The sequence below is a fragment of the Notamacropus eugenii genome, chromosome 1 (genome assembly GCF_028372415.1).
Source record: "Notamacropus eugenii isolate mMacEug1 chromosome 1, mMacEug1.pri_v2, whole genome shotgun sequence".
NCBI classification, from domain to species: Eukaryota; Metazoa; Chordata; class Mammalia; order Diprotodontia; family Macropodidae; genus Notamacropus; species Notamacropus eugenii.
In genome coordinates, this window is record NC_092872.1 from 618,119,670 (window position 1) to 618,144,152 (window position 24,483).

Genomic DNA, 24,483 nt, shown 5'->3' on the forward strand with positions numbered 1-24,483 from the left:
ACTCACACTCTTTGTTCCAAAATACAGCTTTTTTCATCCAATTGTCTCCTTTAAAGGATTCTGTGCAAAAATTTCCGGGTAGGATTAAGTTGGTGGTAGGTTGTGTTTTTTTGGGGGGGGGGGAGGGGGAGAATTCAAATAATTAATGTTTGGAATTTCCCCTTCACTACAGGGAACTGTATTGAAATTTTATGTGTATGTGTAGTGTGGAGGGGAGATAATTTGATTATTGGTTATTTTGTTAACCTGCCCTTTAGAGAGTCAAATCAGGTAAAATTTAGCACACTGCCAACACTAAGAAATAAAACCTCTGTCCCTGAAATCAGTATGCAATTTTGTTTTTCCTCTTAAGAGTTCTTGCTTACAAAATAGGAAATCAGATTCAAAATTTCTTCATTAAGCTGAGTGATGGAAAAGGAAGGAAAGGAGTACATGCCTACAACTATCTTGTTAAAAATTAATTCTGCTAGTATAAATTATTACTAGCAAATACAATTGCTTACTCAAAATACTGAGCATTTCAGTTGGTAATAGCTTTAAATTACAATAAGACTTTTGGGGACAACCTTATATTTCCATTTAGTCCTTCTGCCTCTGTCAATCTTAAACTGCAATTTTAATTTTTTAAAAAGATACCAGTAACTCTTTTCTGTGATATTTGTGACAGTTCTACTCTCATACCCCATGCATATTTCGAGTTTTTTTTTTCTATTTTGAATTTGCATGGTTTTGCTTCTATCTACTCACCTTCTCTCTTAAGTTCTTGGCAGCCTTCACGCTTCCTACATAACTCTAATTGACTCTGGAAATGGAGTGAAGTACAGTCAAAAATGTTTTTCTTAGTAGATCTAAGAGCAGATCTGAGAGTGGTCTTCTCACTACACCTCAGACTGAATATTTTAAGCAATAAAGGAGGTGAGGCAAGTAGCTGGTTGGAAGACACAGGCAACAATAGCTTAAATCTTTACACAAACCCCACCCAAACTACCATTCCATACCAAAGTTTTTGTACCATTCAAGTAAACTACCACTAGGCAACACATAAAAGCAATTATGTTCCAAATGTGATGAATTTATTTTACTCTGATGCAAAACCAAAGCTTTCACTATAGCACAGAGACCAATTTGATAAAAGGTCATGAAAAAGTGGTGTAGGACATGCAGGATGTAATGTACAAACTGGAGGATCAGGTCATTTCCTTTATAACATGACACTACACTGTTGTTGAAGAACAAATTTAAAATAACACTGAGAAACTGAAATGAAATGTGGCACAAACATTACAACTTCCATGCATGCCTTCAAGTATCTCTCTCTCTTATAATAGATTCAAAAACCTCTAGACTTCAGCGTGGTGGCGCTACAACAATTCTTTGGAAGAATAAAAAGTTCACATTGTTGAAATTTCACAGAAGAATATTAAGGCCAAAACAGAGTGGGTTCATTTCTCTTCATTTCCAGGGACAGATCTGACACTTTACTTAAAAACTATACTAAGCTTCCAATTCAAATCCCAACCCAACCTTGTGACCTCCTGCATTGAAGTTTTTTCCATCAATTAAAGCTGAAAGCGTCAATTTCACACCTGTAAAGAAAGAAATCCATAATCACATTACTAAAAAATTTTAGCCAAGTGCGTTTCAAACCTTACCTATGATCATCTACTTAATTCAGTAGTCTGATTAATTGCACAATTAGAAAAAAATTTATGGAATTTTTAGGTCTACAATTATAGACACTATAATTTCTCGTGTGTGAACAATACCAAAATCAGAATTTTTATATTAAGAACATTTTTGCTTTCTGTTTTAATGATTATTACAGATTAATTTATTCCAGCCCTACAATGAAAATATATTTTGTTATTTCCCCCTCATCTTCCTTTCATTAATATCCCCTTTGCTTACCTGCTCGGAGTGTCTGAGTATAACCAAGTCCAATAAGGCTGGCATTATTCACTTTACCCTAAAATTAGGAGAAACTAGAATTATTTCACATGGAGGCAGTCATCACTAGTACTTCCTTCTACCTATATTCTCCAGATGTCAGAAGCATCTTAGGACATTTCTAACTAATGTATTGAAAGGTTAAGAGATAAAAAGGTTCATTTCTATGACATCATTTAAATTATTTCTAGGATACTACTGTAATAGTGGTTCCTAGAGTCATCCAGAAGCCTGTTTCAAGATCTAAAATCTTTACGATTAAAGATATTTTTTCCTGATAGCTATTTTGACATTACCTTAATTTTATAGTAGCTACTCAATAAATATATGATGACTTGATTACTGTTATAGTTCTCAAACAATTTATATCTTTCTTATGGATTCAAATTTTTTGAACCTGATATGCAATCTCAATTTATTCTTAAAAGTAAGTAAGAAAATACTAGAATATTATATTGAGTACCTCGCTCACTAAAAATGTTAAAATTCTACTTAGTATAATAAAGTGCTATTTAGAACACTGCAACATTAATTCAAAAAAATATTTACCACATCTAATGTACAGGAATTATGCCTTGTTTGGTAAAGTTATCAGCTACTATGAGAAATAAAACATCATGATATTGTAAAAAATGGTACTAGACTATGAATTAAAAGAACTTGATTTAAGATCAGGTTCTGTCATTTACTTACATCATGTTGGACAAGGTAATTAGATTCTCTGAAACCATTTCCTTGTCTGTAAAGTAACAATAATACTATCTATCCTAATTACTTTATCAAGACTTTTAGGAAGACATATATGTAAAAATGTTTTGATTATTATTAAGCACGATTGAAACATAAGACAATTAATATTAAGAGGTACCAAGTAACTAACCTAGAACAGTAGTTCTCAAAATGAGGCTTACAGACCCTTTGGGGATCAATCCTTTGGGTCAAAACAGTTTTCTTAATAATTTGTTGTTGTTCAGTTGTGTCTGAGTCTCTGTGCCCCTCTCTGGGATTTTCTTGGCAAAGATACTGGAGTAGTTTGCCATTCCCTTCTCCAGCTCATTTTACAGATGAGAAACTGAGGCAATCAGGATGAATTTACTTGCCCAGGGTTACATAGACAGTAAGTGTCTAAGCCCAGATTTGAACTCATTAAGAGGAGTTTTTCTGACTTCAGACCTCTATTCTCTGAACCATCCAACTGCTTTATCATAACAATACTAAGATGTTATTTGCCTATTAAAATACTCCTCCTCTTTCCAACTGTATCAGTGTGATGATGAATTTTCTTCACATACTTCTAATAAAATAACACATCATAGCAGACACAAGAGTCTAGCCTCTCTTCTATTAAGCCAGATATTAAGGAGATTTACAAAAATACGCAGAACAATGCCACTTCTTACTACTTTCTTCAGTTTGTAAAAGTTACTTTTAATAAAAAATATTATGTTAAACATATAATGGGTCTGTCTTTAAAATGAATATTTGAAAATATATCATATAATTTCTAATGCCATAATAGATGTAACCCACATGTACAAAAACAGTTTGGGGTCCTCAGTAATTTTTAAGAGTATAAAAGGGTCCTGAGATCCAAAAATTTGAGAACTACTGACCCAGAAACATGAAGTTTCCAAAGTATTAACTTTTATCCAAGGTGTAAAATTTGTAAAACCCGGCTATCCAATTACTCAAGTAATAAGCACAAATTGGACTAATTCACATGAAAAAAATTTTGGACTACAGACCTGGGATTTCGTTGGCTGGGATTTCATTGGTCCAGGGAATTCTCTCCACCAATAATTACTAGTACCACTGTGCAAATTACAGTCTTAGAGACTTGTCTGTGGCAATGACAGGTTAAATAATTTGGCCAGGGTCACATAGGCAGTACATATCAGAGGCCAAGACTTGAACCCATTTTTTCCTGATTCTGAGTGGACTGCTATCCACTTTGCCATACTGTCTTCCTGACAGAAAGAGAAGTCTCAATTCTTATAAAATCTGAATTATAGATTTAAAATAGAAATGCACTTTATTTTCATATACATATATATGTATGTATGTGTGTGTGTGTATATATATGCATATACATACAGATATGCATATGCATGTCTATATGTGCATATATAGTGCCCTTAACTAACTACTGACACAAAACACTGCCAGCTGGAAATGCTACCAGGCTTGCTTTAATGAAATTAAAGATAAAAGAAAGTAAAGTAAGTTCTTTAAAATAATTTTTTTCTAAGGTGCCATATAAGGTAAATAATTGTCCTGACTGTATCAAGTTAGCATGTGAATTAGTAAAATCTTGATGATGTTTCCCTGTACATGATGTGCACCACACACTGCCAAATTTCTAATCCACCATTTGGTATTTAAAGCCCATTACTTCAATCTTGCTGTGTTTCAGTTTCTTCACCTTTAAAATGCGGAAGATGATGTGTGAACCGACAAAAGACAGTGTATAAAATGAAATAATCTGCAGCTTAGTGGTGCACTGAATTTTGTGATGCACCAGGAGGAAGAACTGAGTTCAAATCTGGCCTAAGGCACTAGCTATGTGACCTTGATTAAGTGACTTAATCTACGCCTCTGTTTCCTCATTTTTAAAATAGGAATAATAACATCACATACTTCCAGTTAAAAAGACAAAGTGAGATCGTCTGCAAAGCGCTTAACAAAATATGTTAAATGCTACATAAATAAAATGCTAGAAATGTAAGCAATTATTATGCCTACTACTATTACTGAAAGCTATCCTGCTACAAAAAATAGTAGCAACAAAGTTTTTAGTAATACAGTCTCATCACAGAAAATTAGAGAATTTTAGAATTCAAAAAAGCCTTAGGAATCAATATGCAAACTCTCATTTGACAAAGGAGTAAATTAAGGCCCAGCGAGGGAAAACAGCCTGCCCAAGGTCATAAAGTTAATCAGCAGCAGAACAGGAATTGATATTCAAGTGTCCTGACTTTCACACAAAAACAAAACCCTTCATTTGTAACTTGTAGATGAAACTTCAAGAGCAGAAGGCCATCAGGCGTCCGTGCTTACAGACAGAGAAGTTTTCTGATCCAGCTTGTACTTAGCAGCAATGCCAAAACGGGTGTTGTTACTGCCAGCTGTCCAAGCAAGATTTATTGATGTTTCAATCTTCTCATTAACCTTTTGGTAGATCGACCCTCCAAATTCAGTGCCATCATTCCTGTTTTGACAATATAGAGAAAAGACATAAAAATCCAGACTTGCTTAGGTTTTCTTACATGATTAAGATGCAAATACTCAAGACTATAAATTAGGACCCCATTTTGCAACTTCTTATATAAATGAATGACTCCTAAACTGAACTAAAATAAAAAACTGAACTCATACTTAACTCAGATCATAATAAATGAACTAAAATGGTCTATGAAGTTGCTCTAATAAAGAGCAGGTAATTTAGGTGACTAAGCTTCACATAAAATCTGCATTTCCCAGACAATAAACTGTGTCCAAAGAAAACTGTTCAATCTTTTGCATTTTCCTAGAAGCCATGGACTCTAAAAAAGCAGGGTTCATGGTAGACAACTGCCAGAAAATAATAAAATCAAAAGGTAAAAGCACAACATTAAAAGAAACAGTATTCAAAATTTTGTCCCACAGTCTGGCTTGAACTTAATTTAAGCCTTTCTCTTAGACTTTTTATATTCCATTTCATATACGCTACACTGAAACTGGTCACTATTTCCTGAACATAGACTCTCCTTTCCCACATGGCTGTTCATGGTTCTTCACTTCTCCATATCCAATATACCAACTGACAATGAACTATCAATACTCACACATGTGTGTGCAGCTGGAAGTCAACAGCCTTATAACCCAGGGCAAAATTATTCTGAGACAATTTAGATTTGGCCGTGTCAAAACTCATCTGATAGCCAGCAAGCCATCCTTCATAAGCCAACACAGCCCAGCCATAGAGGGTGGGTCCAGAGAAATCAATGTCAACATTTCCACCAAAACTGAAACAGTCACGTTTATAGGAGGCCTTTAACTTCCCACTCTTCTTTCTGTAAAGAGAAACATTTAATTTTATTCTTCCCAGTTACAATAACTGTTTAGTTGGCAATCCTAATCATAGATCTTTGAGGCATCAGACCCAAACTGCAAGTTTCCTTTAATGATATGCATTATATATAGTAAAACTGTTTTAAACATCTTAGGAACAAATATAATTTATTAGCAATAAGAACTTGTGACATTTTTTTAACAGCTATTCCTTACAGTAGTCCAAATGATGGGCCATTATTACCAATTTCACAGATGTAAGGGACTGAGAAGCTATATTTTGTGTATCTATTTATAAAAGCACAATTGCATGCACTGAAATAAGAGACCAATATTATTTCAAGATATTTTAGGATACATGTCAGATGCCAAACTTTAGATGTTTCCAAATGCCACAAAGGTAACACTTTTAAGAATTTCGAAGTTATTAACCTATAATTAAGTTACTTAGTTCACACAAATAATCATGTCCCTACTCTAATAAGAGCTCTACAGAGTCATCTAACTCCAGGTCATTCCCTTTGAGTACAAATGAACTTTATCTGTTATTACAACTGCTATATTTATTTTAGCATCTTTCTCCATGGATCGCTGTCTTTGCATATTTCCTTTCCATTCAACTGGCTTTCTTTTAACTTAAAAAAAAAATTCTAAACTCCAACATCAAATAAAATGATCAATACAAAATGGAAAAGTGGATTTTATGTATCTGTACTTCTCTGGATTTCCTTCTCTTTTGTTCATTTTTAAGAGTTGCAGTAATTTTCATCTTTCTCTTTTTTGTAATGTTATCACTAGTCCCCCCACTATTCCCACCTCCCCTCCCCAAACAGAAATTTAAAAAAAAAAAGAAAAATATGCAACAAATATGCATATCTACACAAAACAAATTCCCACAATGGGTATGTCAGAAAATGTATGTCTGCACCTTAAAGTTATCACCTTTCTGTTAGGAAGTTATCCAATTCATTCTTATAGCATCCCAGATAGACATGTGAGGAGCAATAGTACGCCCAAATTACAGATGAGAAAATTGAGGCACAGTGAAGCTCTCTCACATTGAGAGAACAAATCAGTACATAAACTGGAATCAAATCCTGGTTCCCTAACAGTCTAGTTCTTTGGTCATTGGATCATGCTACCTCCTTAATAAATAATGTTTCAGTTAAAGAACCTAACTGTAATGAATAAACGAAAGCATTTAAGTGTTTACTATGTGCAATGCAGTAAGGATACAAATAGAAAAGCAAGACAGACCCTGCTCTTAAGGATTTTCCATTTTATAGCAAGAGAACACACATATAAGGAGATTTCAACTACAAGTCAGATGGGAAAGCCCAATGGTCCTTACTTAGGGTGCAGCAAATGGTAATGCATCTTCTTTTAATGCTATTTTCACTGACAGAACCATATTGAATTCCGATGTTGAACCATCTGTTAGTGCCAAGGCACTTTGTGGAAAGAACATTCTTTTCCAGGTCTTCAGTAACTCCTAAATTTTGGGAGCCCATACTTGTGATTTCATTAGTAAAAAGAATTCTCAGTAAGGAAACACCCTACTAGTACATATCAGTAACTGTTTTGCAATTAACAATCTTAGAGTGTTGCCAGTTGGCACTGATGGTTTAAGTAAGTTGCCTAGGGTCACACAGCTAGTAGGTATCAGAGGCAACACTTGAACTTGGGTCTTGCTACCTCAAGGCCAGCACTCTATCCAATACACTATTCTGTTTAACTTTCAAGAATTATGACAAAATAGCTACGCAGCATTAGACTACCATGTGTCATAAACATTTTCTACCAACTACTACCCCACCCCAGCACTTTGACATTTTAACAAATTTGTGATCCACTTTTCAATTTTCTCAAGTTCTCAAGTCCTATAATTTGTCTTTATCCTCAACATATCCTCCATATTATCTCCTCCAACCTAGAACATCTTTTTCAAGTTATATGCCTATTCTTCTATGTCCTTTTGACCACCTTTGTGGTCAAAGTGTCCTTTGACACTTTGTACAATCATGAGTATATAATTACCCTGTGTTTGGTACAAATATGGTGTCAAGAGTCACCTTCAAACCTTCAGCCAACTGAAAAAGATAGAAACATTTAATATTACCAAAATTCTGCACTTAAGCCAATTTTAGCACCTTCTAATTTCATGTCTAAGAAGGGAATTCACAATACAAAATCTATTACAACATTATGTATCAAAGCACTTTCCCCCTCAACAAAGTTCTCCACCCTTCCCAACAAAAAAGATCAAATTCCAATACAACAAAAACAATTAGGATAAAAATCTTTCTGTAACAATTTTTTTAAGTCAGGTCCAAGAATTTCAAGAATTTTTAAAGGACTACAGTTCTAGCGCTAAAGATCAATTTGGACATTTTATCCTAACATTTAAATGTTTCACTAACATTTAAGCCAACGTAAGGAAATACTTACAAATTTTATAAATGCCTTTTTATAGATATTGAAATAGTGCCCTACATACACTTTGCACTGAATATCTGACTAAATAACTGAACGGGTTAAATAATCTAATAGAATTTCTCTGAAAGGCTAATCCAGATCTAGTCTAGATCTAGAATGGAATGGTACTATTACTTCATAAGAAGAAGTAATAGAATAGTTAACACTGCACAGCAGAGTTATCAAACCCATCACGTGCAAAACCCCCAAGTGCTGAAACATATTAAAATGCAATAAAATACAACATAGATATTGTTAATTTGAGGTTTTCTAAGTCAATATGTTTCCTTACACCACTGCACAATTCTCACTCTTTCTATAAGATCATGCTAGAATAAATTTGTATAGACAATGAAGAAGAAAAGATACTAGACAAGTTATAACATGCTGTTAAGAACACATTTTCTGGGTTTTTCAACATTCAGTTTGAAAAATATACTTAAACTTCAAAACTAAACGTTTACCCTCTCTTCTTACTTTATCCTCCATGCTGATTTCCGTCCCCAGGGTATTGTCTGTGTTCCATTTCTGAACGAAGGTAAGCCCATAGTCACAGATCTTGTACTTCGTTTCCAAATTACCCGAAGCTTTACCTGTATCAGTGTATGAATGACCAGATGTAGAAAATTCCTGTGAAAATGAAAAATCAGATAACAACTAATTTTAGAAAGCTATTTTTTCTAATCTACTACACTATTCAAAACTATAAAAGTTCACTATATAGCTCCAGCACCTAGAATGATTTCTATAGCAACTTTAATCTCCAAATTTCCTTTATCTTTTTTTCTTCAAATTTTGAATATTTTAATCATTTCTAGCTACCCTTCAATCATTATGGTTCTCTAACACTCATTTTTTTTGGCCTCCTACATACTATACAAAACTACTTAAGTGTGGAGACTGTCTTCAACTCTTATGTTATTTTTATGCTTAGTTATCACTCAATATTTGCCGAACGAAAAGTTACCCCAAAATTAGAAATTAAAGTATCTTAAACACTTAAATTTTTGACATTTAGGTCAAACTCTTAAAGATGTTAAAAGAAATTAAATTTTTTTTCCAAATTCTTTTTTCTATTAACTAGTTAACAGTGATAGTGAAATTTGTAGTAACTCATGTGACTTGTAAATGAAAATGATTACCTAGTTCTATGCCTCCCAAACTAAGATTAATAAAAACAAAACAATTAGTTTTTTATGGTCAGAATTATAATACGTGTTTTAGAAATGATAATTCGCACTATTTCTAGTATCCTCAATCAACTGTAAAGAAAAGCATCTGCCCTATTCTTCACCCTATAGTATCAGTTAAATGTCAAAATTTATCACCATTAACATGTAAACTATCAGGACAAACTGATGATTGGTATTCTCAGGGCACACAATTCTAAAGTACTACCAATTCTCTATGGTACCATTTCATAGGGCTTATACGTTTGCTTCCTCCAATTAGCAAACATCCTGCCACCTAATGCTAGTTAAACAGGCTATGTTAGAGAAACATGACTAGACAGTTATGATATACTTATCAACACAAAACAGAGGAGAAGTCCATGAAGCATGGTTAGGTCAAACATTGATTAAAAATGATCACATTTTAATCCTACTGACATTGCACAAAATTCTTTTAATGGAATAATCCTACTTTTCCACTGGACACTAGCATAAAGGCATTTCATTTTAGTGACTACAAAGCTGAAACTTTGATCACAAGTGCAACAATTATACTGTCAAGGAAATTTCAGATATAATGCATCATAAATTGTTCCTATCTTCCAAATTTATTACTTCTGGTAATTTCTTATTTAGAAATATCATAGATCTAAAACTTGAGTTTTAAACAGGTTGAATTATAGACACAAAATTGTTTAAGTTTCTGTATAACTACCTAATAATGCTTTACACTGGTAAAATATTAGCAGTAAGTTTTAAAAAAATACGCTAGGAATTTTACAATTCTATATTGCATGCTAGTTAGCAACACAATCACAAAAAATATCATTGCAACACGGATGAGTTATCTGTATGATGAAAATATCACAATATCATTTTCCACATCTGGAAAATGGCAAAGACGCCACCTTGTTGTGGAATTTTGGAAGCTGTGATGAAAAAAGCATATTGCCAGAATAAAAACACACATAAGGAGTAGAAAAAGCAAGCACATAAGCACACTCTTTACTCTTACCAGCTGGATGAATAATCCCAAACCACAGCCGCATGAAAAGACAAAGTTTTAAAGTTTTGTGATTTTTCTTAACATGAAAAGGTATATAGGTATATAGGTCCCTATATATACCTTTTAAAAACACCATTATAATTTAATACAAAATCTTGCACAACTTAAAAAAAAAATCCAAATGGAAAAAACAATTTTCTATATGAACAGCTTCCTCTAAAACAGCGTGTGTGTATATGTGTGTGTGTAAATAAAATGTTCATGAATACATGCTATCCCCATGAAGTAGGTATTTACCCTTATTTAACAGATGGGGCAGCTAAGTGGTGCAGTGGATAGAGCATCAGTGCAGGAGTCAGAAGGACCTGAGCTCAAATCTCACCTCAGACACGTGACTCCCTAGCTCTGTGACCTTGAGCAAATCACTTAACCCCAACTGCCTCATTCTGGGTCATCTCCAGTCATCCTGATGAATATCTGGTCACTGGATTCAGATGGCTCTGAAGGAGAAGTGAGGCTGGTGACCTGCACAGCCCTCCCTTACTCAAAACAAAGTTAAGCACAAGTCATGTCATCATTTCTCTGATGACATGGTCTTCTTTGGCAACGAAGGACAAACACACACACAACAGATGGAAATACTAAGACACAAAATGGCAGTGCCAAAGCCACTAATAGAAGAACCCAAAAATCTTACAACTCTAATCTCTATTCTAACCATATCATAATGCCCCAAAATGATGGCTGCTGTGATTTACACAGGTCCTTAAAGTACATGCAAGAAAGGCTGTCAGTAAAGATAAAAGAAAAAAGGACACTGGGAATTTTTTATACTCCCTGGAATTCTCTTGAATGAAATTAATGGCTAAGGTGCCCTTTAAAATAAACCACAAAACCCTTTCTTTGTTCATGATCTATAATAAAAAGCTTTTATGAGCATCCATTAAGGTCTAGTCTGGGCTTGTATTTTATTTTGTCAACTAATCACAAAGGATTAAAGAGACAATAATGACTCAGTTTGTGAAAGTGAAGGACACTAAAACTTTAATGGACTGTGTAAGTAAATTCTAAGTTTTCAGTAAAATTAGAAGTGGACATATTCATATGACTTTGGCCCTGGGATAGATACTACCATCTATCTTTACCTACAACAGACTCAAAAAGCTCTTTTAAAAAATGTAATATATATTTTCAAAGAAAAAAATTTGTTCTCCTTATCCTTTACACTTAATTGTCTAAATAGGGATTTGGAAGAAGTTAACTTGGAAAAAAATTTTGTAGCAAGTTTCTTTGATAAAGATTTAATTTCATAAATATGTATATGTATACATACATAGATATACATAATACATATACACATATGTAAAAGTAATTCAAGTTCATAGGAATAAGAACCATTCTCCAATTGATAAATGGTTAAAGGAAATGAGGCAACTTCTACGTGACAACATCCAAGCTATCAACTGCCACTTATGTGAAAATATGCTCAAAATCACTAATGATAGAGAAATGCAGACTAAAGGAACTCTGTATTTCCACCTCACACCTATCATATTGACAAAGACACACAATGACAGATGTTAGAGGGGCTATGGGAAAATAGGTATATTAATGCACTACTGGTGGAATTATGAATTAGCATAGCAATTTTGTAAAACAATTTGGAACTATGCCCCAAAGTCACTATACTACTGCACACCCTCTGACTTAATGATATTTCTACTGGGCCCAAATCCCAGTGAGAGCAAAGAAAATGAATTCATTTAGAGCAGTTCTTTTTTGTAGTGGCAAAGAACTGGAAATGAAGGGAATGCTCATAAATTGAGAATGAGTGGAATGGAACTGCATAGTGCTCTAAGGAAACATGAAAGGGATGTAGTTGAGAGAACCTTGGGAAGACTTGTAGGAATCAATAAAGAGTGAAATAAGCAGAACCAGGAGAATAATTTATAAAATCAAAACTTTGTAAAGATAAACAACTTTGAAAGACTTAAGATCTTGGATCAATGCAATAACCAACCATAATTCCAGAAGAGAATGAATGGATTTAAAATGCAGAATGAGAAACGTATTTTTGGACATGGCTATGCATATTTTTACAAGGGTTTTGTTTTTCTTTTAAATGAAAGGTGAAATATGGGAGACAAAAAAATGCTTATTAAATTAAAAATTAAATAAATGGGGATGATAATGTGATCAAGGTTATGACTCAGAAAAAAGAGCCAAGTGCACAAAACACACTGCAACTACCTTAGCTCATTCTCTGAAAAAGAACCTGAGTGCTACAGCCTAGAATAAAGAGACAGAGTATCCAAAACAAGTTTGCCATTACAAATAGGTACACTATATTTTTAAAATTACATGACTGTTAAAGGAATTGCAATGATTTTTTTTGAAGAGTCAACATGGGAAAGAAAATATACATCTATAAAAAATGTGGAAAATGACACAAAAGCATTAAGTGTGCCCTTAGGCCAAATGCTATTTAAAAACCTCAGATACTCACCACTCCACTGCAAGACTTGGTTCTAAGATCTATTTTAACCATACCAAACCCTGAAATAGAAAAGATTATAATATTCAAAAAGTGAAAGTTACTGTATTTTTTAAATTAGAAGGCATAAAAAATAGCTATACTTGCTACAATCTAAAATGTCTATTTCCATAATAACTTTAATTATAACTAGGTAACTCAAAGGCAACTTTACAAGACCAGGAAGAAGAGAATTAGCCTAGTCATTCATAAAGATGAGAAATACTTCTGCCACATTACAAGAGAGAACTAAGCACACTATAAAACATATATAAAAGCTGACATATGCACCTATATATCCAAGCTAAAAAAGACAGCTAAGTATCATAACATTTACTGAGTAGTTGTAATACTATGTTCAGCAAAGGAAAATAACATCAGCACAATTCAACTTAAAAAGATTTTTCAGCCACTGAGATCCCTACACAAATTGTTGTTCAGTCATGTCCAATTCTGTGTGACCTCATTTGGGGTTTTCTTGATATAAGTACTGGAGTGGTTTGCAATTTCCTTCTCTAACTCATTTGACAGATGAGGAAACTAAGGCCAATAGTTAACTGACTTGCCCAGGATCACAAAGCTAGTTGTCTGAGGTCAGATTTGAACTCGGGAAGATTAGACTGATTCTGGGCCTGGATTTCTATCCATTGCACCAGATAAATAAATGATTTTGTCAGTGTCACTGCTTAGGAAGGGCACTGATAAGCTCAAGGGCAACTATGATAATGATGGGTCTTGAACCCATTCTGTACGTGCATTAGGTAAAATAACTGGGGATATAGGGCTTGAAGAAAAGACTGTTAAGGGTTATAATCGCTATTTTCAAGTACATGAAAGGCTGTCATGTGGAAGAGATATTGCATTTATTCTGTTGGGCCTTGGAGGCAAAACCACAAGCAACCATAAGCTGCAAAGAGGCAACTTAATCTCAATGTCAGGAAAAACTAACAATTAGAATTGTCCAAAAATAGAATAGGCAACCTGGAGATGTAGTGGATTCCCTCTCAATGGAGGTCTTCAAACAAAGGTTAGATGACTATTCGTTTGGGTATATGGTAATTTGGATTCTTTTTGGGGCATGAGTTGGACTACATGATTACTGAGATCCACTCCAACCCTGAAATTCTATGATTATGGGTAAACACGGTATCTGACTACTTATTTGCCAGTCTTCTGCACTGCCTAACAAGAATATGTTATAGAACTAGCAATAAAATAAAAGCAAAAAAAAGTGTCTTAAAATATATTTCTTCTCTTAATGAGTATCAGGGCTTTAATATAAACCTGTTTGTTACCTCTCTAAACAACATGAAATCAGTTAAAATAATAACACTATTTTACAAGCAAAGGAACAAAAATTCAGTAACAGCATACATACCATATCCTTTGTTGAAGACATCTTTGGCAGCCTTTCCTAGGTCACAGTAAGTTGGTGTGTCACACATTTCTTCTGAGAAAAACAGAAACAAAGAAATAGAATTATTTAAAACAAACAGAATAGCTCTTCCATTACCTCGTTCAATAAAAGGGCTAGTGCTCTCTCATTAACACAAGAAAAGCAAATAGTTAAATTATCAGTATCAAAATCTTATCAGTATCAAAGAAGTATTTAACTCTAAGAAGCTTAAAGCTCATCTACTATTTAGATACACTCCAGATTTCAACATTTAACATGACTAAATTAACATTTAACATGCTCAGAAATGAGCAACAAGAGAGACGTTTGCATCCAGGCCTGTAATAATACAATACTAGGAAAAAAAACACACTTGGTAACACATTCCCGTATTTAAATTAAATTTTGTTAACCATCAGATGACACAATTATAAAAGGCTAAAAGACATAAAATCCTAGGAGATCATTCTGTTGTTTCTAAGGGATCTTTTCCAGATGAAAACTAAAAAAGCACTCTTACAATATTCGGAGATGCTCTTGATAGAATATAAAAGAACTCTTCTTTTAAATGCAACCAGATATACAAATCAATAATGTTTGAGATGTTTTTTAAACAACATGCAAAAAACCTCTCTAAGGATGTTATAAAAATCGAAGTAAAAAGCATCTCAGCTGCAGAGTAAAATAAGCAGAACCATGAGAATATACAAAATGACTTCGTTAAGGTAAATGAAAAGATCACCAAAAGGCAGTTGAATCTCAAGTAACGAAAAAATCAATAAGGGCCTTGGAAAAGAGATACTGAACACACCTCCATAGCAGAGGTGGGAGACTACTAAGACAGAATATCGTACACATTGTCAGACAAGGTTTCTTTATTGAACATAGTGGCAAAAGAGTTTTCATTGTCACAAGGGAGAGTTCAACCTTGGGACATAAAGGGTAAGAAATGACGGGTATGTAAACACAAAAGACAACAACGAAATAAACAAAAAGCACAGCAGGGAAACCTTTTATGAACCCTGGAAAAGAAGACAACAAACTCAACACAACTTTGCAAATTCAGTCCTTCAAAAAATGAATTATCCTACAACTGAACATCATTCACTAAAAATGGAGTTCTGAAACCAGGCCTATATACAATAATCTATGGGGCTGAAAATCTTTCTGATCCCAAGATAAAAATGGTGCAAAGCCAAAGATGAAATTTTTCAAAAGTCCAAAGTGGCTTGAACTTTCACCTTCATTATGAAATATTCATCACTTGCCATCATCATTTTTGCCAAGTTCTCAGAGAAGACATTGCATTTGTGGGTCTCACGTTTCTCTGCCCTCTTTATTTTAATAAGAAATCTATTCCTGCAGTAGGTTACGTTTCTGACGCTCAGATTTAAAAGACTAAATCAAGCAAGTGCAGAACGATTTCAAAGTGTCCCTTTGGTCAAACTTGTGATTATTACTAGGAAACATAGTGCTCCTGAAGGCACAGTCTGGGTACCTGGACTATTCGCATACTTATTAAAAAATATGTTAAGTGAATGATCCCATTCTTAAACCTAGCCCTCGGCTAGTTATTTAATCTAAACCCACAGAATACTGCAAAAAAAAAAAAATTAAAGAAAAAAGTTTACCTGTTCAAAAAAGAGTAATGAATGATCTCTATCAACCTCACTAAATAGTATAAACTTTAATTTTGTCCTGAAATAAAGTTTCACATTTTACTTCTAGAACAATTTTATCTTACAAATAAGACCTTATTAAAGTCTCTATAATGTTTTTATTTTTAGGAGACACTGTCTAATTTATTCCTACAAAGTGTTTTAGTTTTTTACTCAACTTCAAAACCTCCCCCAAATACTTAGTGCAAATTTTATGATCTAGTTTCTGTTTTCTTTACTGATTTCTACTCTCTTGGCCCAATGTCATTTTTTCCAAATGTTAATTAATGGCATTTTAAAAAACGGTGGGTAAGAAGCATCTGGTGCTTCCTTTTGCTACAGAGTCAGTGATGTTTTGTGCAAGTTATCTAAGTGAATTCGAGCTACTGAGCTCCGGTACGCACCACGTGTAGCTAGTTTTTAGAGAAATTCAAAGAACAAATCACCGAGATTTCGTTACTATGTCAGCCGCCCCGGGTCACGCCTTCGGAGTTCTGGACAGAGCACGTCCTCGGTTGGACTTTAAACAGCTTATCTCGGAGGGAACCCTAGCACTCCAGAGGAACAATTTTCCTCCACTACGATCACCTTTCCTCTATTAACGGAGCTTGGGCAGAGACGCCAGGACCCAAGGGCGCCGGCGCGGCCGCGGCTCCTCCTACGGACCCCAGCGGGGGGTCCGGGCGCCAAGTTCCGGGAGCAGGTGACAGCCCCCCGCACCCCGGCACGCTCCCGGGCACGTTCGGAGGCTCGCGGTAGGCGCTCCAGACATTCAGATTAGGGCTGAGAAGGGGCGGGCTCCCCCTCCCCCCGCGTCTGCTCGCCCGCCCGGCCCGGCCCGGCCCGGCCCAGCCCCCTCTGCCCCAACACAAAACCTCCAGCCTCGCTCCCTCCCTCTCTCTCACCACTCCCCTATTCCGGCGCTTCCCCGCCCCCAAGACGCCGCTCTCACAGTTACAAAGCGTTCTCTTCTCCTCCCCCCGTCCATTCCGCCTTCTCTTCGTATTCCACCCCAATCCCCAGAGCCGTCCCCCCAGCCTCGGGCCGGCCTGCGTAGCGCGCGAGCCTGCGGCCTCCTCACCTCTAACTGAGAAGCCACTCTCTCCTCTTCACCAGGGCAAAGCTGAAGGTCTTCTCCACACCGACCCCGCCTGCGCCTGCGCCGAAATCGCTGTCCCAGAGCGGCGCCTGCGCACCGCTGGACGCTGCTTCTTCCGCCCCGCCCCAGCCGCTCTCCCAACCCCACCCCGGAGCGGCGCTTCGGTGGCGCCTGCGCACCGCCGCACGCTGCTTCTTCCGCCCCGCCCCGCCCCGCCCCAGCCGCTCTCCCAACCCCACCCCTGAGCGGCGCTTCGGTGGCGCCTGCGCTCTGGTTTTCTGGCACCTGCCGAGGGGAGTGGCGGAGCGGCGAGGCGTGGGGTGGTGGGGGGAAAGGGAGAACCAAGGTGTCTGGGAGGGCGCCAAGCTATCCCCACAAGTTCCGGACCCTCTGTCGCTTACCGTGTACACGTGCGCGGGAAGGGTCCCCGACACACAGGGTGGCCGAGGGGCTGGGCGAGCGACGGGATGGACGCTAGAAGAGTACGACCATCGCGGAACGTGGCTGCTCTCGCGAGAACTGCCGTGGGCGGGACCGGTTTCTGTTACCGAGGCGTGAGAAGGCGGAGCGTGGCTGGTCCGGAGGGCGAGCCTGGGACTTCGACGTCCTTTCCAGGTGCGGCTCCGTGTGACCCTGGGGGAGTCACTGCCGTGCTCCCGCTCCAGTCTGCTCCTAGAGAGATGGAGAAGGTCATCATCGGAGGTGGTTGTGAAGGTCGCGCTGGAGAATATGAAGGGCTTGGCAGACGCTTCGAAGGGCGCGGTGAATGAGTGGGGTTGTATTTTGTATTATTTAGGAGGTGGGGAACCTGCGGCCTCTCGAGGCCTCGCAGTGAGGGCCGCGCTTGAGGACCTAAGGTGTCGGAGCTGGAAGAGCCCTTAGAGACCACCTAGTCCAGATGAGGAAGCTTGAAATTATTCGTGTGAGGTTTAGATTCAGTTAAAGGGCTGCACTCGAGGCCCTAGAGGGCCACGTGTGGCCCGGAGGCCGCAGGTCCCCCACCCCTGGCCCTGGACCATTCTGCTTCCATCCTGAGTGGACGCTTTGGACGTTTTAATTTTATGCTTTACCCGGAAATGGTTAAAAATTAAATGACGTGATAGTAGTAGCTAACATTTCTGTAGGCCTTAGCATAGGCCAGGCCCTGTGCTAAGCTCTTTACAATTATTATTTGATCCTCACAACAACGGGGGGGGGGGGGGGGGGGGGGGGGGAGGGAGTGGTGTGTTATGAGATCAAGTAGAAAAGGACGGTTTATTTATTGACTGGGACCTTCCTACAAAGCCTGAAGTTAAATCAGATAAGTCTTAAGAAACCTATATCATATTACGTATTTCAGTTTGGAAGGTATCCAGAAGGTCACTTAGTCTCTTCTATCCACCCCCACATTTTATAGATCAGGAAACCAAAGCTCTGAGAAGTCCAGTGTTCTGCCCTAGGCGGCCCACTTAATGAGTGCTAGAGGCAGGGTTGAAATCCAAGTCCATTAACTGCACATTACATTGTGTTTGCATCACATTGCCTTGAAGAAGAGATCTAACCTGGACTGGCCTGAGCCGTTGACATGAGGGCAGTATGAACAGAGATATGGAAATTGTTCTTTTCAATAGCTCTTTTTTCAAAGGCCTTGGTCTTTCTTCCCTATGAGAGCAACCTCAACTCATCTACATGAGCCTGTTCTCCTTCCCTTAGGTATTGAAAAAATTCTCCCCTAAGATTTATCTCAAATAATAGTCTGCTAAAATTACAGCCTCAGAATAATTTGGCTTTCTTCCCCTTTCTACTCTTTCCTCATTCTTCACAAATAATGGAAATATCAGGAGTCAGTTATTTTTCACCTTAGTCTCCTACTTAAATAGTCCAACATTTAAAGTTAGCATGTGGGTGAACCTGAGTTCTCAGGACCTACCAGATTTGGAAAGCTTTAAATATGGGCATGACCATGGACTGCATATGCCTTGTCCAAGGATCTTTCTAGCTTACTCTGAGGAAATTTAGTCACAGCATCTCATGGAGAAAACCTACCAAGACATGTAGAAGTGATCAGGTACTTCTAATATTTTTTCAATTGTATATAAAGACAATTTTTAACATCCATTTTTAAAATAAAATGTTGAGTTCCAAATTTTCTCTCTTACTCTTTCCCCTCCCTCCTCCCTAAGTAGGTAAGCAATTTGATATATGTGTAATAATGTAAACCTCATTTTCATGTTAGTCATGTTATGAAAGAAGAAACAATAAAAGGAAAAAAACTACAAAAAAAAAAAGTGAAAATGATATGCTTTGATCTGCGTTCAGACTCCATCAGGTTCCTTTTCTGGATGTGGATAGCATTTTCCATCATGAGTCTTTTGAAATTGCCTTGGATCATTGTATTGTTGAGAAGAGTTAAGTCAGTTATAGTTGATCATTGCAAAATGTTGCTCTTACTGTGTACAATGTTCTGGTTCTACTCACTTCAGTTTGTATCGGTTTATCTAAGTCTTTTCAGTTTTTTCTGATGAGGTACTTCTTGATAAGTGCCTCAAAAATCACATTGCTAGAATGGTTTGAGACTAGCCAGCTGGTGGAATAGGAGGACAGTCCTTCCAGCCTATTCATTCCAACCCCTATATGAACAAAGATCTCAGACAAGTACAAGATTGAATAGTGATCAGAAATCTAGGAAGAGATCAGAGTGGATCATCTTTCCAAAACAGGTTCAGCCCACAGGCAAGAGACCAGGGCAGGAACTCTGAAACAGAGGCAGCCTCAGAACATGGAGCCAGACTCCAGGAGCAAAATAGGGAGATTAAGATCTCAGACTCAGGCCTTGAGTATAGGTCTATTTCTTTAATCCAGGTTGGACTCATTCCCATACAAAGAATAGGGCCTCAGCATTTTCCATGTAATTGCTTGAAGAGGGAATCTGAGACTTGGGATATAGCTGCATGGCACAGGGATTCCAGCTCTGTTAAGGCCCATGGTGCTGTTGTTCTACCCAAGAGAGGGAATCTCAGAACCAAACTTCTGGAGCAGAAGAGAACCACAACTCTGACTCTATAACCCACGAGAAGGGATCTTGGGACTCAAGTTCAGTGCTGAAGCATGGGCCAAAGCATGGTTGTTCTGACCCCAGCAGCAGAACTACGGATAAAATAGGCCAGAACTATTCAAAGCAATGAGTTTCACCAGAAATGAGCAGTGCCTGACCCTAAGACAAAATCCTAATCTATGAAGTAAAACTGGGGAAATGAGTAAATAAAAAAAGACAAAACACCATTATGATACCAGGTATAACCAAGTCACAAATTCAGAAGAAGAGAATAATTCTAAAACTTTTAAAGCAAAGTCTCAAAAAAACAAAAATAAAACCCACTACAAATTGGTACAAAATCAATTACAGTCTCTAGAAGACATGAAACGAGATTTGTTGGGTTTTTAAAAAGCATTTAAAACTACTATAAGTTAGATGAAAACACTAAAGGAAGGAATTGAAAAGAAATGGAGGTATGGAGGAGAGAATCATAAAAGAATTGGCAGCTAAGCATAAGAGGTACAAGACCTTACCCAAATAACAGACACCTTGAAAATTACAATGAACTGAACAGAGTTAAGTTAATGACTCTAGGAGAGAAAAAAATATTAAGATAAAAGACTGAAAAAAATAGAGAAAATGTAAGATATCTCACATCAAAAAGCAACTGGCCTGGAAAATAAAACAAGGATTGATAATTTAAGAGTACCAGAAATGCATGACCAAAAAAGGAGTCTGGGTATCATATTTCAAGATATTATGAAAGAAAACTGCCCAGATCTGTTAAAACAAGGGCAAATTGAAAATAGAAAAGAATCCATCAATCATCTCTTGAAAGAAACTCCAAAGTGAAAACTCTCAAGGGCATCATAGACAAAGTCTAGAGCTTCCAGGTCAAAGTAGCCAGCAAGAAAATTCTCAAGAACTGAGGAACCATAGTTTTGATCACACAAAATTTATCAGCTACCGGTATAAGAGCATGGAATGTAATATTCCAAAAGGCAAAAGATGTAGGCCTACAGCCAAAAATAACAATTGTAATCTTACAGGAGAGAAAAATAGACCTTCAATGAAACATAGGACTTCCAGGCACTCCTGATGAAAAGACCAGAACTGATTGGAAACTTTGAAATGTAAACACAGGAGGCAAAAGAAACATAAAAAATTAATACAAGGGAACAATAGGAAGAAACTTTATAAGGATGAACTGTTTATATTCTTTTGGGAGAAGAGAATGATGAAAGCTACCTCCAGAACCTTAATGTCACAAGTTGTTGTTGTTATTGTTCAGTCATTTAGTTGTATCTGACACTTTATGACCCATGGACTGTAGCCGTCAGACCCTTCTATCTTCCACTACCTCTTGATATCTGTCCAGGGTCATGTTCATTGCTTCCATGACACTATCCATTTCATCCTCTGCTGTCCCCTTTTCCATTTGCCTTCAATCTTTCCCAACCTTTTAGTCTTTTCCAACGTGTCCTGTCTTATTATGTGGCCAAAATATTTAAGCTTCAGCTTCAGTATTTGACAATTCAATTTGAATTAATTTCTTTAATTATTGATTGATTTGATTTCCTTGTTGTCCAAGGGAATCCCAAAAGTCTTCTTAGCACCACAGTTTGAAAGTATTGATTTTGTGGCACTCAGCTTTCCTTATAGTCCAACCCTCACAGCCATACATTGCCAGTGGAAAAACCCTAGCTTTGACTATATGGACCTTTGTTGGCAAGATAATGTCTCAGTTTTTTAATATGCTGTCCAGATTTGCCATAGCTTTCCTTCCAAGGACCAAGCATCTTTTAATTTCATAGCTGCTGCTACTGTCTGCAGTGGTCGTTAAGCCCAAGAATATAAAATTTAACACTGCTTCCATTTCTTCTCCCTCTGTTTGCCAAGAAGTGATGGGACCAGTTGCCAAGATCTTAGTTTTTTTATGTTAAGCTTCAAGCCAGCTTTTACACTGTCCTCTTTCACCTTCATCAGCAGACTTACTTCTTCTGGCAACCTTAATTCTGGCTTTTGTTTTGTCCAGTCTGGCATTTTGCATATTATTTTCTGCATATAAGTTAAGTAAATAGGGTTACAATATATAGCGTTATCATATTCCTTTTCCAATCTTAAGCCAATCAGTTGTTCCAGGTTTGATTAGTGTAGTCAGTGAAGCAGAAGTAGTTTTTCTGGAACTTCCTTGTTTTCTCTGTAATGCAACAAATGCTGGCAATTTGGTCTCTAATTCCTCTGCCTCTTCAAGAACCATCCTGCTCTTCTGGTAATTCTTGGGCCACATGTTGCTTAAGACTAGTCTGCAGAATCTTAAGCATAACCTTGCTGGCATGTGAAATGAGTGTGGTTCTTCAATAATTTGAAGATTCTCTGATGTTGCGCTTTAAGATTGGTACATAAATTGATCTTTTACAATCCAGTGGTTGCTATTGAGTTTTCCAAATTTGTTGGCATATTGAGTTTAGTATTTTAACAACATCATCCTTTAGGATTTTAAATACCTCAGTTGGAATTCCTTCACCTCCACTAGCCTTATTGTTAGAAATGTTTCCTAAGGCCCACTTGACTTTGTTCTGCAGGGTGTCTAACCAAATCAGTAACCACACCATCATGGTTACAGGTAATATTGAGGTCTTTCCTGTATAGTTCTTCTGTATGGTCTTTCTAACTCTTCTTAATCTCTTTTACTTCTCTTAAGTCCCTACCATTTTTGCCTTTTGTCATGCCCATTTTTTTAAATGAAATTTTCCCCTGATATTTCTGATTTTCATGAAGAGATCTCTTGTCTTTCCCATTCTGTTGTTTTCTTCTATTTCTCTGCATTGCTCATTTAGGAAAACTTTCTTATTTTTCCTTGCAACTCTCTGGAATTCTGCATTCAATTAGATACAGCTTTCCTACTTTCTTCGTCTATTTGTAAAGCCTCATCAGACAGCCATTTTGCTTTCTTGCTCTTTTTTTTTCTTTGAAATGTTTTTTGTTGCTGGCTCCTGTACAGTATTGCAAATCTCTGTTCATAATTCTTCAGGCATTCTCTCTATCAGAGCAAAAGCCTTATATCTATTCATCACTTCCACTTCATAAGGGATGTTATTTATTTAGGTCATACCTATTCAGTCTGATGGTTTTCACTACTTTCTTCAATTTAAGCCTAATTTTGCAATAAGAAACTCATGATCTGAGCCACAATCAACTTCAGGTCTTGTTTTAACTGGCTGTATAGAGCTTCTCCACCTTTGGCTGCAAAGTATATAATCAGTCTATTTTGATATTGACCATCTGGTGATGAGCACATGTAGAGTTGCCTTTTAAACTGTTGAAAAAGAGTCTAGACAACATCTGTCTTGAATCCACACCATGCTTTGGCTTAGCTCTCAATTCTAGTCTTAGCTGGTCTCGTGGAGACCTCTTGTCTGCTCCAATGTTGAAACTAGCCAGGAACCTTCTCTGAGAGCAGATGACACTGTAACCATCAGAACAGTAAGTTCGTGACAAACAGATTTCTTCAGTTTAAACTGATGGTTACAGATACCCTCCATCCTGGAAAGGCCACAATACCTAAGACTTAAATTTGAAAAAACTGACCACTATGCACAAGACAGCTCCAGATGTAATTTTTGTCTTTGGATTCAGAACCATTTTGGTGGTGGCAAAACAACAGGCTTTGGCATGATTTATGATTCCCTTGACTATGCAAAGAAAAGTGAACCAAAGCACAGACTTGTAACGCAAGGCCTGTACGAGAAGAAACAGACATCAAGAAAGCAGCAAAAGGAATTCAAGGACAGAATGAAGAAAGTCAGGGGTACTGCAGAAGCAGATGTCAGTGCTAGCAAAAACTGAGCTGGAGATTTCATAACAGAAGGAATAAAAAGCCATATGGATAATGTTTAATGGTGAAGATAATATGGATTTTTTTCATCAGAGCATAAATAAACTATGTAAAAACTTGTAAAAAAATGAGTGTTTGCTATGACGAGCAAGTTATCTTGACAAAACTTTGTTCATCTCTGCCCTGCTTCATTTGGTATTCCAAAGCCAAACTTACCTATTATCCTAATTATCTTTTGATTTCCTATTTTAGCATTCTTATCCCCTATGACGAGTGTGACTTCATTTTTAGTG

At 37.0% G+C, this 24,483-nt stretch overlaps 1 protein-coding gene and 1 pseudogene across 8 annotated transcripts; one reads left to right on the forward strand and one right to left on the reverse strand.

Annotated features, from left to right (window-relative positions):
* Nucleotides 1-1,051: 1,051 nt before the first annotated feature.
* Nucleotides 1,052-17,843, reverse strand: VDAC3 (voltage dependent anion channel 3). Of its 8 annotated transcripts, none has more exons than XM_072635064.1 (9): nt 17,738-17,843; nt 14,562-14,633; nt 13,157-13,206; nt 8,950-9,102; nt 8,035-8,087; nt 5,772-5,999; nt 5,005-5,155; nt 1,909-1,966; nt 1,052-1,586 (listed from the first exon to the last, which is right to left on the reverse strand). In XM_072635064.1, the coding sequence occupies exons 2-9, from the start codon at nt 14,626-14,628 to the stop codon at nt 1,495-1,497; spliced, it is 852 nt and encodes a 283-aa protein (XP_072491165.1). In that variant the 5' UTR covers nt 14,629-14,633; nt 17,738-17,843; the 3' UTR covers nt 1,052-1,494. The 8 variants fall into 8 exon arrangements, with proteins under 8 accessions (XP_072491165.1, XP_072491167.1, XP_072491166.1 ...); XM_072635066.1 differs by having other exon boundaries at nt 14,562-14,630; nt 17,738-17,840; XM_072635065.1 differs by lacking the exon at nt 17,738-17,843 and adding an exon at nt 17,319-17,394 and having other exon boundaries at nt 14,562-14,630.
* On the forward strand, nt 17,804-24,279 carry LOC140519251 (small ribosomal subunit protein eS24-like; annotated as a pseudogene).
* The last annotated feature ends 204 nt before the right edge of the window (nt 24,280-24,483 follow it).